General features: G+C 44.7%; 1 protein-coding gene across 3 annotated transcripts in view; it reads left to right on the top strand.

Moving 5' to 3' along the window:
• Positions 1 to 246: 246 nt before the first annotated feature.
• The window catches only part of efr3a (EFR3 homolog A (S. cerevisiae)), a 250,798-nt gene continuing 232,450 nt past the window's right edge, over positions 247 to 18,594 (top strand). For 2 of the 3 annotated variants that reach the window (XM_046320769.1, XM_046320771.1), the window contains exons 1-2: positions 247 to 355; positions 625 to 784. In XM_046320769.1, coding sequence (XP_046176725.1) covers positions 775 to 784 — 10 coding nt within the window. In that variant the 5' untranslated portion in view covers positions 247 to 355; positions 625 to 774. The remainder of the gene's footprint in view (positions 356 to 624; positions 785 to 18,594) is intronic. The other variant, XM_046320770.1, reaches the window with a different exon arrangement.

Consider the following 18,594-nt stretch of genomic DNA (forward strand, 5'->3'; position numbering starts at 1 on the left):
GTCTGTCTTTGGCAGGCTAAAATGACTGTCATGCATAAACATGGCTCCTGTATGAAAGTTTTGGTACTAGTGGGAGGGACTACTTCAGGTCACACTTCCTTATTGATTGGTTGGCATAAGCAAACGTGACAGTCCCCTTCAAATAATTGTCTGGTAAGAATAACTAACTTGCCAAATACCCATATTTCCCACATTAAACAGAGAAATATGTAATAAATTATATTGTTTAAGAGCGAAGAGGTGACATATCGCTTCCAGAGCGACTCCTACTTCCGTGTTGTCCCTCAATGTAAAGCAGTCCTATTACAGGAAGCTGTAGCCTAATCTGTAGGGGTTAATCCGGCGCAGTTTACAGGTATTTAACCATTAAAACCTTCGAATGTTACATTGTATCGTTGAGCAACATACGTTAGAATCTATACCAATGTTCGTGACATTCGAATCCACCGAGTAATTATTATTATTTTATAAATACATACATAGGTAGGTTGCGTTATAGTCTATCACAGTGCCATTTATGTAGGTGATGTTAAAACGTAGACTTTTGAATAAACCCGTAATTTAGTTTACACAACGTTTTAACGAATTCACGACTGAATTCGTGTTCATGATTTAATGTTACAGTGTGCCCTTGATCGACCCTCTTTCAATGTAATTTGATGAAGTGAAGGAGCAGCGATTTCGGAGAATACGGACGATATAAACTACATGTAGCAAAAACAGAAGATTCAATCGCTGCCCACGTCAGAGGAACTGCGGTACATTAGCGGAAGAATGCCAGCGGGTAAGCGAAGTGATTTTGTTTTTGAAGGATGTTTTAAATTGAAAGGTTGTGGTACTTGTTATCAACAGCGGTACATTGGCGAAGGGGGTCGCTTGTTCAACCCATAGTGTGTTTCACAATGAGTCATTTGTCCACCCTAGGTGTTCAAAGCATGGTTTTGATGGAATTATCTGGGCCATCAATTGTTTAAAATCAAACAGACATTTCTTGGGTGCACAAGGAAATCGTTTTGTGTGTCGCAACATTGTATGTTCACTCAACTCAAATATGAGAGATTATATAGGCATTGGTGGAATTAGCCTTGTAGAAATGCAATTGTGGTGTTTGAATTAGTTGTCAGTACCTTGACTTGAAGACTGCGTTAAGGACTGTGGGCAATATGACATAAAATAAAAAAGGTAAACACAAGGCGCAAAATTAGGCCTTGTTTCTGATTGACAGTGGATGTGTTTGCACGTTCTTGGTTCTAGGTCAAAGATTAAGTGCTGGGTTCAATCTGTATCCCTGACGGGAAACGCACTTTTCACGCCATTTCGATAACGGAGACGTTTTCGTAGCAGGGTAGGAGCCTGCGGTTAGGGTTGGAGAAAATGCTCTCCTAACCTGCGACGAAAATCACTTTCTCGAAGTGGCTTGAAAAGAATGTGGCCCTATAACTGAATTATGTTCAAATTTTAAAGGTAATTTCTGCAACCAGCGGGAACATTGCCTTTTAATTGTCAATTGCGCTATACAGCGGATCGTCAGGCTACGGATTGAATAGAGCCCTAATTTGTCTGTAAACCACCCACCCATTCTGTGTACATTTTCGAAGTAGTCCTTTTGCATATAAAGTGTATGATTTGTTGAATTTGAAATCCATGGTTTTTGTTTTGCGTAGATTTTGAAGTGAGAAATCTGAGTCTCCAGGTCATTCTGTTACTGTGGAATTGCCCAGCTGTAACAAGCAATATCAATGTAAGTGCTCAAAGTGTGTGTGTGTGTTAGAGCAGGGGTTTTCAACCTTTTCTTGCCCTGGCAAAGCGGCAACCCAGGGATGTTTGCAACCCCTCCAAAAATATTCCAAACATTTTTTAATGAAAATATTTGTAGACCATTTCATTATGTTGCCTCACCACAGTTTATTGGAAGTGTAAACTCGATCATACCTTTCTAGCTTTCTTGGCAGCATAGTAAAAATGTTGCTGTTGTAAAGCAAATTTCTGCAATTCAACATTTTTCTATTGAGCTAAAGGACAATTGTTTAGTTTTATGGCTTAATGTCCTGCAGTTCTATGCATTTTGCTATGGCTAATCCTGTGTTCCTCTGCTCAAACATAAAAACAAAATCAATGGGCATTTTCAATCGGAATTTCAGATTCTCCCTGTCAAGCTTTTATTTGATTGTGTATGTGTGTGTATGATATATCCCCCGTCCAAAGTTTGGACTTACCTACTCATTCAAGGGTTTTTCTTTAGTTTGACTATTTCTACATTGTCCAATAATAGGGAAGATATTACAACTATGGAATCATGTAGTAACCAGAAAAGTGTTAAACAAATCAAAATATATTTGAGATTCTAAAAGTAGCCACCCTTTGCCTTGATGACAGCTTTGCACACTCTTGGCATTCTCTAAACCAGCATCACCTGGAATACTTTTCCAACAGTCTTGAAGGAGTTCCCAAATATGCTGAACACTTGTTGGCTGCTTTTCCTTCACTTTGCGGTCCAACTCATCTCAATTGGGTTGAGGTCAAGTGATTTGTGGCGGCCAGGTCAGGGTAGCCTAGTGGTTAGAGCGTTGGACTAGTAACCGAAAGGTTGCAAGTTCAAATCCCCGAGCTGACAAGGTACAAATCTGTCGTTCTGCCCCTGAACAGGCAGTTAACCCACTGTTCCTAGGCCGTCATTGTAAATAATAATTTGTTCTTAACTGACTTGCCTAGTAATATAAAGGTAAAAAATAAAATCTGATGCAGCACTCCAGTATGTGTGTGTTGTGTCAATTGTCCCGTTGAAAAACAAACGATAGTCCCACTAAGCGCAAACCAGATGTGATTGTGTTTCGTTGCAGAATGCTGTGGTAGCCATGCTGGTTAAGTGTGCCTTGAACCCTAAATATATTAGACAGTGTCACCAGAAAAGCACCATCAAACCGCCACCTCCATGCTTCATGGTGGGAACCACACATGTGGAGATCATCCGTTCACCAACTCTGCGTCTCACAAAGACACAGCGGTTGGAACCAACAATTGCAAATTTGGACTCATCGGTCCAAAAGACAGATTTCCACTGGTCTAATGTCTATTGCATGTGTTTCTTTGCCCAAGCAAGTCTCTTCTTATTATTGGTGTCCTTTAGTAGTGGTTTCTTTGCAGCAGTTTGACCATGAAGGCCTGATTTCAGTCTCCTCTGAGCAGTTGATGTTGAGATGTGTCTGTTACTTGAACTCTGTGAAGCATTTATTTGGGCTGCAACTTTTGACTCTGGAAACTCCTTTCCTGTGGTGGTCCTCATGAGAGCCAGTTTCATCATAGCGCTTGATGGTTTTTGCGACTGCACTTGAAGAAACTTTCAAAGTTGTTGAATTTTTCCCGAATTGATTGACCTTCATGTCTTAAAGTAACGATGGACTGTAATACCTAGGATAGGATAAGTAATCCTTCTCACCCCCCCCCCTTTAAGATTTAGATGCACTATTGTAAAGTGACTGTTCTACTGGATGTCATAAGGTGAATGCACCAATTTGTAAGTCGCTCTGGATAAGAGCGTCTGCTAAATGACTTAAATGTAAATGTAAATGTAATTTCTCTTTGCTTATTTGAGCTGTTCTTGCCATAATATGGACTTGGTATTTTACCAAAACGGGGCTATCTTCTGTATACCACCCCTACCTTGTCACAACACAACTGATTGCCTCAAAGGCATTAAGGCATAAATAAATGAACTTTTAACAAGGCACATCTGTTAATTGAAATGCATTCCAGGTGAATGCCACATGAAGCTGGTTGAGAGAATGCCAAGAGTGTTCAAAGCTGTCAAGGCAAAGGGTGGCCTTATAAAATATTTAGACTTATGACTGGGACCGTATATGTTGTGTATATGAGTTAGAACACAATCAGAAGATATATTTATCTGGTTCGGGTCATTTAAGTTGACACTGAAACTGAAAATTAGCACTTAGACGCCCCGCCTAAGAACAAAAACCTGTAATTAGCTCCAGTGCCTGTAATTTCCTCCATATTAAAGGGATGGTTTGAGATTTTGTCAATGAAGCCATATCTACTCATTAACACTTAAAGTGTTAAGAACCTCAATTAAGTAATTAGCTAAGACAAAACCGTTGCTATTATGTCCGCCAAGGCTTGACTGAAGCTGGGGGAGTTATTAAATTAAAAAATTAAAAAAGGATCAGCAGCACCGCAGTCTCAGCTGATTAGTGTAGTGCTGTACTTTTTGTTTTGTGTCTTCCCATTGTTTCCCTGCACACTATTGTTCAGCTGAGAACTCCACATGTTCCCTGTTTTGAAGTGTAGGCCCAATTGTTTTCCACAGACCAAGGCCTTGTTTACACTGAAGACTGATGGAGATGACAAGTTGGATTGCTTTCTAACATTCCCTTGGGTGAAGTTGGCCTAGAGGGCCTGGGCACTGATCTCGAGTCAGTGTAGCATTTTCCCAACTGGTTAAATATGCCCATTGAGTGCCCCCATTGTTGAAGGGAAGACCATGATCTGTTTACACACAATATTAATACTTGAGGTCGTGCAGTGTCTACTGGGTTTATCTTCTCACTGGTAGTCAATGATTCCATGAATTACAGGTCTTTCAATCATTGAATTTAAGGTCCTTAATTTACCATCAAGTCCACACACATATCTGGGTCGTAACTGGTAGGGAAGAAACCTTTTGAAATGGCGAGGTACTACCTGAACTCGTTAGATAAGTGACATTTTTATTTTACTTTAGCATGCCTTACTGAACAAGTTCCTGGTTTCCCAAGTGTAGGCCTAAATCCATTTCAGATTTTTAGACAAATTCCAGACATACGCATGCGTCAGACTCAATTACCGGGATGGCTAACTCTGGAAATCCGTTAGGTCTCCACTGAGTTATAAAGTAGATCTGCATTTTCATTGAAAGGTGCGCGTTTTGGTGCCACTAGGGCAGTTCAGACGGCTGGGTGATTACTTATCTTAAATTGCTTGTAAATATTGTATGTTTTTATTGCTTTGGAATTGTAAATATTGTGTGCTTGGCTACCTTGCAAAGGAGGCTTTGGTCTCAATGGGATTTCCATGTTTCATTCCAAGTGCATTTATTTTGTATTTTTAACCTTTTATTTAAACATAAGCAAACCAGCCTAAATGGGTGGGACCTACCTAAATTTGTCAATTTAAAAAAACCTCATTTGTTTTCTGGTGTGAAAAGTTTTTCAACGTTGTACATTAAATGAATACACCCCATAGTAGTGTTGCACCCCTGGAAGACTGGTCACATTACGTAGCACACAATGTGAGGGCACCAAAACCTCTCCAATCAGAGCAGTTTCTCCTATGTGTGCCTGCTGAATTGCAACCCTGGTCAAGTTTTACAACTTTGAAATAAGTCAACTGATGTCGAAGCTTATTACACATGGAATTCAGCTATGTCTAGATGCATCCCAAAATGTAATGGCGGTTGCGTCAAATTGCAAAATCAGTCGCCTGTTCTCCATTGTTATTTTTGTCTTTGTGAATAGAAAACTTAACACAGGCTTCTTTGCTAAGTCAATGAAGTCGAGGGATGATGGGCCTTGCCAGATAATGGAGTTGATATACATGCACCCTGCTGTCTGTCTTTGAGATGCTAATTGTGGAACTCAAATGCATTAAAAATGCAGCTCTTGCATATTGCTGCATTGTTTTGATCTTCTATTAAGGAATTGGATGTTTGGTACAGGCATATTAAGAATCGTTCCCCATTTTTCGCAAACTGTAATTTGTATGCATCGCCAAAGACTCGTTCGGTAAAGAAGGATTTGGCTTAAATGTATATAAATATAATGCTTTTCCATCGCCTATGTCACTTTTTGGGAATGGAATTGTATGCTTGTGTGGGATAAGATTCCTTTTCCCTTAGTGAAATTAAGGGGGATTTTCACTTTTTAAAGTAGACCTATTTTTGTGTATGTGTGCGCACAGGTGTGTTTCATATTTCACTGGGTCTTTGTCATTATTTTTGCAGAGCGGATTGTTGAAGTAAACACTAACATTATAACCCACTGCAAAGAGTTGTCCCTGGTCTGCCTCCTGCATTGTACTACACAGAGCACCAAGGATGCCAGGTGAAGCCAAGCATATAAGCGCAGTGTTAGTATGACCAGCTTGCAAAATCAGCAGTGAAATATAAGCGAACACTTTAGTTATTAAGTTAACACAAGTAGCTTGTGTGTTTGACATATTTAGCCTATTGGTGATGTTGGCATGGATAGCCCCAGGAAAGTAGGTTATACAGGCATGTACTTATTGTGTATACATTTCCATAGTTTATCAGGGGATGAGAGCTCCCAAATACTTTGATACTAATGGTATAGGCTAGCTGTCTGGGTGGGTAGGTGGCTAGCTAGCTGTCTGGGTGGGTAGGTGGCTAGCTAGCTGTCTGGGTGGGTAGGTGGCTAGCTAGCTGTCTGGGTGGGTAGGTGGCTAGCTAGCTGTCTGGGTGGGTAGGTGGCTAGCTAGCTGTCTGGGTGGGTAGGTGGCTAGCTAGCTGTCTGGGTGGTGGGTAGGTGGCTAGCTAGCTGTCTGGGTGGTGGGTAGGTGGCTAGCTAGCTGTTGGGTAGGTGGGTAGGTGGCTGTCTGGGTGGGTGGCTAGCTAGGTGGCTGTCTGGGTGGGTGGCTAGCTAGCTGTCTGGGTGGGTGGGTAGGTGGCTAGTTAGCTGTCTGGGTGGGTAGTTGGCTAGCTAGCTGTTGGGTAGGTGGCTAGCTAGCTGTCTGGTGGGTGGGTAGCTAGCCAGCTAGCTGTCTGGTGGGTGGGTAGGTGGTTAGCCAGCTAGCTGTCTGGTTGGGTGGGTAGGTGGCTAGCCAGCTAGCTGTCTGGCTGGTTGTGTAGGTGGCTAGCTAGCTTTTGGGTAGGTGGCTAGCTAGCTGTCTGGGTGGTGGGTAGGTGGCTAGCTAGCTGTCTGGGTGGTGGGTAGGTGGCTAGCTAGCTGTCTGGGTGGTGGGTAGGTGGCTAGCTAGCTGTCTGGGTGGTGGGTAGGTGGCTAGCTAGCTGTCTGGGTGGTGGGTAGGTGGCTAGCTAGCTGTCTGGGTGGTGGGTAGGTGGCTAGCTAGCTGTCTGGGTGGTGGGTAGGTGGCTGTCTGGGTGGGTGGCTAGCTAGGTGGCTGTCTGGGTGGGTGGCTAGCTAGCTGTCTGGGTGGGTGGGTAGGTGGCTAGTTAGCTGTCTGGGTGGGTGGCTAGCCAGCTAGCTGTCTGGTGGGTGTGTAAGTGGTTAGCCAGCTAGCTGTCTGGTTGGGTGGGTAGGTGGCTAGCCAGCTAGCTGTCTGGCTGGTTGTGTAGGTGGCTAGCTAGCTTTTGGGTAGGTGGCTAGCTAGCTTTTGGGTAGGTGGCTAGCTAGCAGTCTGGTTGGGTGGGTAGGTGGCTAGCCAGCTAGCTGTCTGGTTGGGTGGGTAGGAGGCTAGCCAGCTAGCTGTCTGGTTGGGTGGGTAGGTGGCTAGCCAGCTAGCTGTCTGGTTGGGTGGGTAGGTGGCTAGCTAGCGGTTGGGTGGGTAGGTGGCTAGCTAGCGGTTGGGTGGGTAGGTGGCGAGCTAGCGGTTGGGTAGGTGGCGAGCGAGCTGTTGGGTAGGTGGCTAGCGAGCTGTCTGGGTTGGTGGCTAGCGAGCTGTCTGGGTTGGTTGGCTAGCTAGCTATCTGGTTGGTTGGTTGGCTAGCTAGCTATCTGGTTGGTTGGCTAGCTGGCTGTCTGGTTGGTTGGCTAGCTGGCTGTCTGGTTGGTTGGGTAGGTGGTTAGCTAGCTGTCTGGTTGGTTGGCTAGCTGTCTGGTTTGTTGGGTAGCTAGCTAGCTGTCTGGTTGGCTGGCTAGCTGTCTGGTTGGGTAGGTGGCTGGCTAGCTGTCTGGTTTGGTAGGTGGCTGGCTAGCTGTCTGGTTGGGTAGGTGGCTAGCTAGCTGTCTGGTTTGGTAGGTGGCTAGCTAGCTGTCTGGTTGGGTAGGTGGCTAGCTAGCTTTCTGGTTGGGTAGGTGGCTAGCTAGCTTTCTGGTTGGGTAGGTGGCTAGCTAGCTTTCTGGTTGGGTAGGTGGCTAGCTAGCTTTCTGGTTGGGTAGGTGGCTAGCTAGCTTTCTGGTTGGGTAGGTGGCTAGCTAGCTTTCTGGGTGGCTGGGTAGGTGGTTGGCTGGCTGGGTAGGTGGCTAGCTAGCTTTCTGGGTGGCTGGGTAGGTGGCTAGCTAGCTTTCTGGGTGGCTGGGTAGGTGGCTAGCTAGCTTTCTGGGTGGCTGGGTAGGTGGGTGGCTGGCTGGGTAGGTAGGTGGCTGGGTAGGTGGCTGGCTAGCTGGGTAGGTAGGTAGGTAGGTGGCTGGCTGGGTAGGCATGTGGCTAGCTAGCTGTCCGGGTAGGAAGGTAGGTGGCTGGCTAGCTGTCTGGGTGACTGGGTAGGTGGTTGGCTGGCTGGGTAGGTGGTTGGCTGGCTGGGTAGGTGGCTGGGTAGGTTGGTGGCTGGGTAGGTAGGTAGGTAGGTGGCTAGGTAGGTAGGTGGCTGGGTAGGTTGGTGGCTGGGTAGGTAGGTTGGTGGCTGGGTAGGTAGGTAGGTAGGTGGCTGGGTAGGTAGGTAGGTGGCTGGGTAGGTAGGTAGGTGGCTAGGTAGGTAGGTGGCTGGGTAGGTAGGTAGGTGGCTAGGTAGGTAGGTGGCTAGGTAGGTAGGTGGCTGGGTAGGTAGGTAGGTAGGTGGCTGGGTAGGTAGGTAGGTAGGTGGCTGGGTAGGTAGGTGGCTGGGTAGGTAGGTAGGTGGCTGGGTAGGTAGGTAGGTAGGTAGGTGGCTGGGTAGGTAGGTAGGTAGGTGGCTGGGTAGGTAGGTGGCTGGCTGGCTGAGTAGGTAGGTAGGTGGCTGGCTGGGTAGACAGCTGTTTGGGTGGGTAGGCATGTGGCTGGCTAGCTGTCTGGGTGGTTGGTGGCTGGGTAGGTTGGTAGGTGGCTGGGTAGGTAGGTAGGTAGGTAGGTAGGTGGCTGGGTAGGTAGGTAGGTAGGTAGGTAGGTGGCTGGGTAGGTAGGTAGGTAGGTAGGTGGCTGGGTAGGTAGGTAGGTAGGTGGTGGCTGGGTAGGTAGGTGGCTGGGTAGGTAGGTAGGTAGGTAGGTAGGTAGGTAGGTAGGTAGGTAGGTGGCTGGCTGGCTGGCTGGCTGGCTGAGTAGGTAGGTAGGTGGCTGGCTGAGTAGGTAGGTAGGTAGGTGGCTGGCTGAGTAGGTAGGTAGGTAGGTGGCTGAGTAGGTAGGTAGGTAGGTAGGTAGGTAGGTAGGTAGGTAGAGGGTGAGTAGGTGGGTGGGTGGCTGGCTGAGTAGGTGGGTGGGTGGCTGGCTGAGTAGGTGGGTAGGTGGCTGGCTGAGTAGGTAGGTAGGTGGCTGGCTGGCTGGCTGAGTAGGTAGGTAGGTAGCTGGCTGGCTGGCTGAGTAGGTAGGTGGCTGGCTGGCTGAGTAGGTAGGTGGCTGGCTGGCTGAGTAGGTAGGTAGGTGGCTGGCTGGGTAGGTGGTTGGCTGGGTAGGTAGGTAGGTAGGTGGCTGGCTGGCTGGTTGAGTAGGTAGGTAGGTAGGTAGGTAGGTGGCTGGCTGGCTGAGTAGGTAGGTAGGTGGCTGGCTGGGTAGGTGGTTGGCTGGGTAGGTAGGTAGGTAGGTGGCTGGCTGGCTAGTTTGCTAGCTGTCTGTCTGGGTGGGTACGTAGCTAGGTGGGTACGTAGCTAGCTGTCTGGTTAGGTTTTTGGCTGGCTAGTTGTCTTGGTGGGTCGGAACCCATCTAACTTGATGGAGCTGTAGCAGTTTTGCCTTGAAGAATGGGCAATATTCCCAATGGCTAGATGTGCCAAGCTTATAGAGACATGCCCCAAGAGACTTGCATCTGGTAGCTGTGTTGCAATTTTACCACATGTTCTGTGGTAAAATGTAGGACTGGTGAACTAGCTATTGTTAGCTGGCTTCAACTGATGTTGTCTGGCTCTAGCTAATGTCTGAAGTTATTAGTGTAACAAACTAGCCATCTTTCTCTGCCTGTTCGTTAGCTAGCTAATTTTCAGCTGACTGGTGTTAGTAACTAGCTACAGAGGCTAGCTGCTGGACTTTGTACAATCAAGCTAACATTAGCTAGCTACCTCGCTCAGTGTTTCTTAATCCTGGTCCTGGGGACCCAAATGGGTGCACATTTTTTGCTTTTGCCCTAGAACTAAGTTCTATCTAATTAAAATGTTTGTATTTATTGATTAACCCGAGTGGATCCCGGGTGACGCAGCGGTCTAAGGCACTGCTTCTCAGTGGTAAAGGCATCACTACAGACCCTGGTTCCATTCCAGGCTGTATCACAACCGGCCGTGATTGGTAGTCCCATAGGGCGGTGCAATAAATACTCTTAAATCAATTGCTAACGACCATGTTAAAGAAATCTGGTATGTGATTCTTGGTAACGGTCAGACGGCTCATTTACAAGAGGCAGGGAGTATATTGTATACCGCCAATCAAGTTGTTTCGCAAATCTTCATCGAGATTGGCTAAAATATGATGGTAGAGAGACTTGAATTAACACTGTGCTTCAACTAATGCCTATCATTGCTTCTATAATAAATCCCCTGATGTCATATTATCAGTCTTTTTAATCTCTTCTGGCAAACCAGCTTCACCACATGCACAGTGCATTGTTCAATACTAACTGTATGCCTTGGGTGTGTGCACTATAAAGGCATGCTACGTTCTCCTTTGCACTATAGGCTGAACAAGCTGAGATGTGCTGATCAAGTCCATACAGCTGTGACTCATTGGCTAATTAAGGGTATAATTGACCGCACAATTACATCAATATGTGTTGCATAACCTGCATGTGTTGTACTGACTTAAGTTACAACAAATAATATAATCACACCAGATAGTGTATTAAAGGGATAGTTTCCAATTTTACATTGCATCGGGTTTTTTGTCCAACATTTTTTTTATATCTGCATTTAACTATCCCTTTTAACTTTACAAGTCCTTGGGCTCTTTGCGATCACTGTTTTTCTCATTGTAAAATGCCCTTTCCCCCGTTATCTTCAATGTACATCTCTGGAAGAGAAACATCGAAGGGCTCTGGTAAAGGACTCTCTAACAATGCCACCTAGGACTCAAATCAGTGTCAGGCTGGGCTATTGTGCTGAATAGATGGGCATGGAAGTGCAGCTACTGCCTTTAGCCACCTGGGTCTGTTGTTAATTTGACACACACACCCTAGATGCCAAAATCTCTACTACTTCAAAACCGGACCGATCCCACGCAAGAGTAATTACTCTTCAATGGATGCTTTAAAAACCTGCAGATCACCTAATTTGGCCAACTACCGGGTCCAAAACTAGCCAGTGAATATTGTCATTTCTAACCGCCTACATAGTAATGGGACATCTTGTGTTTGTTTGAGCTACTGCACATTTGTAGCTACCCAATGAGGGCATATAGTAGGGAACTACCACCATAGTCACCCCGGCTAGGCTGCTGCTGCAGTGCTGCTATCTGCACCGTTCAGCACTTCTGCTGTTAGCAAGGAGAACCGAAGCACTGCAAGGTCAGAGCTGAGGCTCACAGGGAGAGAGGGGGGAAAAAGTCAGAGGTGTAGGTACCTGCCAGGTCTTATGCAAACCACCCCAGCTGACGAGATGGATTTGGAGAACGACTCTGGTAGGGTGTTTTTATTATTATTTTTAATATATATATATTTTTTTGTGCCTGGGGGTGGGGTGTATGATGAAGTTGGGAGAAAGAGACCGGCTCTTGTTTGTGTACTTTTTGAAAGTGAAAATGCAGTAACTGCAAATGCCCCTATCAATACACCCGCTTTTGTAATCTGTTCGTAGTCCACGTCCACTTCATGAGTCCCAAATGGCACCTTATTTCTTATGCAATGAACTACTTTTAACCAGGACCCAAGGGATCTCCAGCTCTGGTCCTGGGAGAGCTATACTGGTTCTGTACTGGCTTTGGTTCCAGCCTAGTACTAAACCACCTGAGACAAGGTCCAAGACATTAATTATTTGAAATGGGTTATTTAAAGCTGGGGTTTAACAGAAACCTGCCCTCCTAGTAGCTCCCCAGGACCATATCCACCCTTCCGCTGTTCCAGTCTCGAACTTACCTCTTTCAGTTTTACATTATGTAAGCTTTTTCCATCATTGAACAACATTCTGTCATGGCGACTATTTTAGATGACGAATAAGATGTTTGTGCTTTCTAAACCTCTCCCCTACAGCTTTCTAAACCTCTCCCCTTTTCACTATATGCATTCCCCATTCTACCCCTCCCGACTGACCAGTAAATCCAGCTTCTTCTTTTCCTAGTCCTTTTGCTGATACACAGCAGGGACCATCCCCACGTTTAGCCACCTGATGTTTTGAAATAAAATATTTGATGATAGTGAACCACCAGGAAATTTAAATCAGTGTTTCTTATTGAACAATGTCATTATAAGCGCCTAATTAGTCCCTCTCTGTGTCTGTCCATTTTCCTCAATTTGATGCCTTCTGAACACAAACCAGCTATTTAAAGAAAAGAGAACACCTCTGTTTTTGTTTGACACCACATTGAATTACCCAGGTGTCCTTCTCCCTTGTGACTGGAGAACTGCAATTGGTTGCTGTGCTGCTGCGTTAAAACTGCTCTGAAGGTCAGAGGTCATCTGTTGTCTTTCATGCTCAATTGCCCCCTAGACACACGCACCCTCACCAGCCAGACCGCCGCCAGACACACATGCCCAATCCCTCAGTTATCTTGGTGAAGCCTATATTCTCGCTTCCTACCCCTCATGGTGCTCTCTGTCAACGGACTGTCCCCGGCCTGGGGGCCACAGCTTTCAAACCTGCTGCGACTCTACCAGACCCCATGACTTTTCCCACATTTTAGTTATGTTACAACCTTTATTCTAAAATTGATGAGGAACATTTAAAACTATCTACACACAATACCCCATAATGACAAAGCGATAAATAACGGGTTTTTAGAAATGTTTGGGGAAAAAATAAAATAAATAAAGATACCTTATTTACATAATTATTCAGACCCTTTGTTATAAGACTGGAAATGGAGCTCTTTTGCATCCTTTTTCCATTGATAGTCCTTGATGTTTCTACAACTTGATTGGAGTCCATCTGTGGTCATTTCAATTGATTGGACATGATTTGGAAAGGCACACAGCTGTTTATATAAGGTCCCACAGTTGACAGTGCAAAGACCCAGCCATGAGGTCGATGGAATTTTCCCTAGAGCTTCGAGACAGGATTGTGTTGAGGCACAGATCTGGGGAAGGGTAACACAAAATGTCCCCAAGAACACAGTGGCCTCCATCATTCTTAAATGGAAGATGTTTGGAACCAACAAGACTCTTCCTAGAGCTGGCTGACTGGCCAAACTGAGTAATAAGTCGCTCTGGATAAGAGCGTCTGCTAAATGACTTAAATGTAAATGTAAATGTAATCGGGGGAGACGGGCCTTGGTCAGGGAGGTGACGAAGAACCCGATGGTCACTCTGACAGAGCTCCAGAGTTCCTCTGTGGAGATGGGAGAACCTTCCAGAAGGACAACCTTCTCTGCAGCACTCCACCAATCAGGCCTTTCTAGTATTGTGGTCAGATGGTAGCCACTTCACAGTAAAAGGCACGTGACTTCCCTATTGGAGTTTGCCAAAAGGCAACTAAGGGACTCAAACCATGAGAAATTAGATTTTCTGGTCTGATTGCCATGTGTCACGTCTGGAGGAAACTTGGCACCATCCCTACAGTGAAGCATGGTGGTGGCAGCATCATGCTGTGGGGATATTTTTCAGCAGCAGGGACTGGAAGACTCTTCAGGATCGAGGAAAAGATGAACGGAGCAAAGTACAGAGATCCTTGATGAAAACCTGCTCAGGACCTCAGACTGGGGTGTAGGTTCACCTTCCAACAGGACCACGACCCTAAGCACACAGCCAAGACAATGTCCTTGAGTGGCCCATACAGAGCCCGGACTTGAACCCAATCAAACACCTGAAAATAGCTTTGCAGAGATGTTCCCCATCTAATCTGACAGAGCTTGAGAGAGACTGTAAAGAAAAAAACTGCATTATAATGAATTTAAGTGTAGATATGACAGCAAAAATAGTCAATTGTCAGCTCGTGCTTGTGTGCAATTGCACGAGTTGGATTAAATGTAGTTGTTATCCCTTGTCCTTAACAGTTGACACTATTTTTAACTTAACCTTGCTCATCTCATATGCATACGTATATACTGTACTCTATATCATCGACTGCATCCTTATGTAATACAAGTATCACTAGCCACTTTAACTATGCCACTTTGTTTACATACTCATCTCATATGTATATACTGTACTCGATACGATCTACTGTATCTTGCCTATGCTGCTCTGTACCATCACTCATTCATATATCCTCATGTACATATTCTTTATCCCCTTACACTGTGTATAAGACAGTAGTTTTTGGAATTGTTAGTTAGATTACTTGTTGGTTATTACTGCATTGTCGGAACTAGAAGCACAAGCATTTCGCTACACTCGCATTAACATCTGCTAACCATGTGTATGTGACAAATAAAATTTGATTTGACACACTTTTACATACCCTTTGTTTGCTTGTAGTGCATAATAGTCTCTGTTTTTCCTCTGTGTCACATTGTCTTGTCAGTCTTCAGAACCTTAAGAACCACAATGCAGGTGCCTTATTGGAGGATAGAATTCCCGTCTCTCTTTGTTCATGGAGCCCGCCAGAATTGTTTTCTTTGCAATCAACTTGTTTTGCCAATGACCGCGATGTGAAGAAATTGTACATGGTGACATTTCTCCCCTTTCCCAATGTAAGGTTCCACAAGCCTCATCACCACATTCTCCAACACTCGTTTGCTCACCTGCTGTCCGACGTGGATATTCTTCCAGATATTGGCAGCTGTGCGGCTGCAATTATGCACGCTCTGTGTAGCCTACTCCAAGTGGGTCAGAGTAGACTGATAAGACTGCTTTGATTTGGTGAACTGATATAGGTAACATACCATTTTAAGATTAAGCATATAATTACAATGGATACAATAGAATGGCCCACCCTGTTCTTCATTCACAATTGGTGATCACATAATTAGGCATTGTTCGCTTCCCCTTGTTCTTCGACTCAACCATTCTCCCCATACTTTTCTGAATGTATTTAATCTGTTATTTCCATATAGTTTATGTTCACATTCGTGGCATATGTCGAGGCGATTATCAGCTGGGCACTGCACTGTCAGAAGGAGCGGACCGTGCTGTTGGGGGACGGCAATGGAGGAAAAAACAAATGACATGCCTTCCTAAAATTCCAGTTCTGTTTGATATTAAGATTCTGACAATGGCTGTGTGTTTTTATATAAACTTATTTAGGAAAAGTGAAGGACAGAGAGAGGGGGAGGGGTGATTCTGGTGTTAACTATGTATATTTTGAAATTGTATTTTGGGGGGGTAGATGGCCGCCAGTAGTGGATCAATTAGGCCTTGTGTGTGTCTGTAAAATGTCACCCTATTCCCTACATAGTGCACTACTTTTGACCAGTGCCCTAGGCCTTGTACCATATAAGGAATAGTGGTCGAGCCAGCACAGCACTTTGTTATGAAGGCTTTAGGTTTATGGCTATGTGGAATCCACTGAGTGATGACTGCATAATTCACAGCGTGCATGATTATGGAGACTGTCTGGATGATGATACGTATGCATATATCAAATTTACATATTACCACCCCCCCCCCCCCCCTGTTCTTAACCGTAACAGGCTAAGCCATGTCACACATACCTTCTGACTTTTGGGAGGGGGGGTTGGGTCAATTGAGTATATTGCTAATCTAGATTGTATTACATTTCCCACAGCAATGGAATATAATTATTTTCGCTGTAACCTTTCTGCCACACCAACACCCTCAACAATAGTTGGGCCTTTGCAGGATCCATTCTGATATGGACCATGATATAATAATGTTGCGCATAAATAATCTCTTAAGGATGCATTGGCAGATTTTATGGATTGTGCAGTTTAATTTCAACTGACAAAAAAGGCAGGCTTTTAAGCTGAAGTTGCCTATATTGAGTAAAATAAACCTTTTGTGATCCTTGTGTTCCACCGTTCTTGGAAATGGATCAAGAAGAGAGAGGAGTAGTGCATTTGTCCCAGGAAAAATATGAAGGTCAGTAGTCCATGGAAAAGGATCTGCACAATATGATTGATTGGCTAGACCTAATAATTTGATTAATGCAGTTGCTGGCACGTCAAGTAGATTAATAATACAGATTCATTTCACTTCAGAGGCAGTAATTGTTTTCTATCAGGCTTGGTAAAAAAAATGACAGTCATTTACTATTTATATGGATGTGAAAGTCATATACCATCACTTCTCTGATTATACAAGATTTTACTGCTGTTTCCTTTTGTTTTCTTGTTTGGTTCCGAGTGAACACACCCCTGGTGTACCATGGGATAGGTTCTTCAGATGATAGCAGAACTCTCAATGATTCTGTGATCTGAACAAACATATTAGTGAAAAAAAAAGCTTATATATATATTAATTAGGCCTTAATCTATGGATTTCACATGACTGGGCAGGGGTGGAGTCATGCCCAGCCAATCGTGTGGCTGGTCTCTGATGATCCCACCGGTGAAGCCAGTTGTGGAGGTCCTGGGTTGTTGTGGTTACACGTGGTCTGCAGTTATGAGGCACGTTGGACGTACTGCCAAATTCTCTAAAACAACGTTGGAGGCGGCATATGGTAAATTATCTGGCAACAGCTCTGGTGGACATTCCTGCAGTCAGCATGCCGATTGCATGCTTCCTCAACTTGAGACATCTGTGGCATTGTATTTTATTGCCCCAGCACAAGGTGCACCTGTGTAATGGGCTGTTTAATCAGTTTATTGATATGCCACACATGTCAGGTTGTTGAATTATCTTGGCTAAGGAGAAATGCTCACTAACAGGGATGTAAAGACATTTGTGCACAACATTTGAGAGGAATAAGATTTTTATGCATCTGGAACATTTATGGGATCTTTTATTTCAGCTCATGAAACATGGGACCATATTTGTGTTAACTATAGTTTCTGTACTTCCCTCCAACCCCCTCCTGAAACACTCAACCAAGCAAACTGACTTTGATTTTTGAAGTCATGTAGCATTGGTTTCCTGTGTTTTTGCTTGGCACAACCTATGGCTCTCCAAAACTAGGCTTTCTTAAGCCCAACAGCTGTGAACCAATTGACAGACAGACTCTGTACGTTTTTATGAGGACAGCACCATGACATGTTACCTATTCACAGGATAGCTGTAAAACCATAAAGCCCATTCATTATCGTCTATATAGGGGTTTACATAGGAGGTTCTACCCCCGATTCAGTGTTTTAACCGCCTGGGGTTTTTGGGTAATGGGACTTTATGGCCTTTGCAACTGGTTGAGGTTTGATTTTGTTATGTCCTGTAACCAGGCAGATTTGGACAGGGGAAAGGGAGAGCTGAGCTGAAATGGCCTTGTTTTGATGGGCATCATGATGAACTTCTCCCTTGGTGGTTGTAACAGATGTATTGTCAGCAACAACACTCGTTTCATAAAGTAAACGTATGCCTGAATACCATGTCTGCTAGTGGACAGACTACTAGTGCTATAGGATGATCTAGGTCTGTGTTCATTAGGGCAAGCAATGGATGTTGTCTAATGAACACAACCAAAAAAGCAACTACCAAATAGTATAATATGTGGCTGGCTGAGAAAAGGCAAACAGGTTTTTGAAGCTCACAGTATGGTGCCAAACACTCATTTTATTTCTGTCTCAACCCTCCCCCTTCATGATCAGACAAGAAGTTTGAAGGGCTGTGTGTGACACCAAATGGAGGCCATCATTGCTGGTGTATTGGTCCCATAAATGCAGCGATGATGTTGAAAGATTGTAGAAAGAGGTCACTGCCAGATTACCGAGCTTTTAAAGATATGGTAGTTGTAACTTACAGCCTCGTGTCTTCTTGGGTATGACGCAACAAGCTTGGCACACCTGTATTTGGGGAGTTTCTTCCATTCTTCTTTGCAAATCCTCTCAAGCTCTGTCAGGTTGGAAGGGGAGCATCGCTAACTATTTTCAGGTCACTCCAGAGATGTTTCTTATTGGTAGTACCGTCCTGTTTCAGTCAGTTTTTCTTCCGTATGTTTTGGCTGTGCCGCTCAAGGACATTCCGAGATTTGTCCCGAAGTCACACCTGCATTGTCTTGGCTGTGTGCTTAGGGTCGTTGTCCTGTAGGAAGGTGAACCTTCGCCCCAGGTCCTGAGCGCTCTGGAGTAGATTTTCATCAAGGATCTCTCTGTACCTTGCTTCGTTCATCTTTCCCTCGATCCTGACTAGTCTCCCAGTCCTTGCCGCTGAAAAACATCCCCGGAGCATGATGCTGTCACAACCATGTTTCACTGTAGGGATGGTGCAAGGTTTCCTCCTAGATGTGACACTTGGCATTCAGGATGAAAAATTCACTTGGTTTTATCAGACCAGAGAATCTTGTGTAGGTGATTTATTTATTTATTTTTTGTTAAACGCCAAGCTTGTTGTCATGTGGTTCCATCTGGCCACTCTACCAGAAAGTCCTTATTGGT

The sequence above is a fragment of the Oncorhynchus gorbuscha genome, linkage group LG22 (genome assembly GCF_021184085.1).
Source record: "Oncorhynchus gorbuscha isolate QuinsamMale2020 ecotype Even-year linkage group LG22, OgorEven_v1.0, whole genome shotgun sequence".
Taxonomy (NCBI): domain Eukaryota; kingdom Metazoa; phylum Chordata; class Actinopteri; order Salmoniformes; family Salmonidae; genus Oncorhynchus; species Oncorhynchus gorbuscha.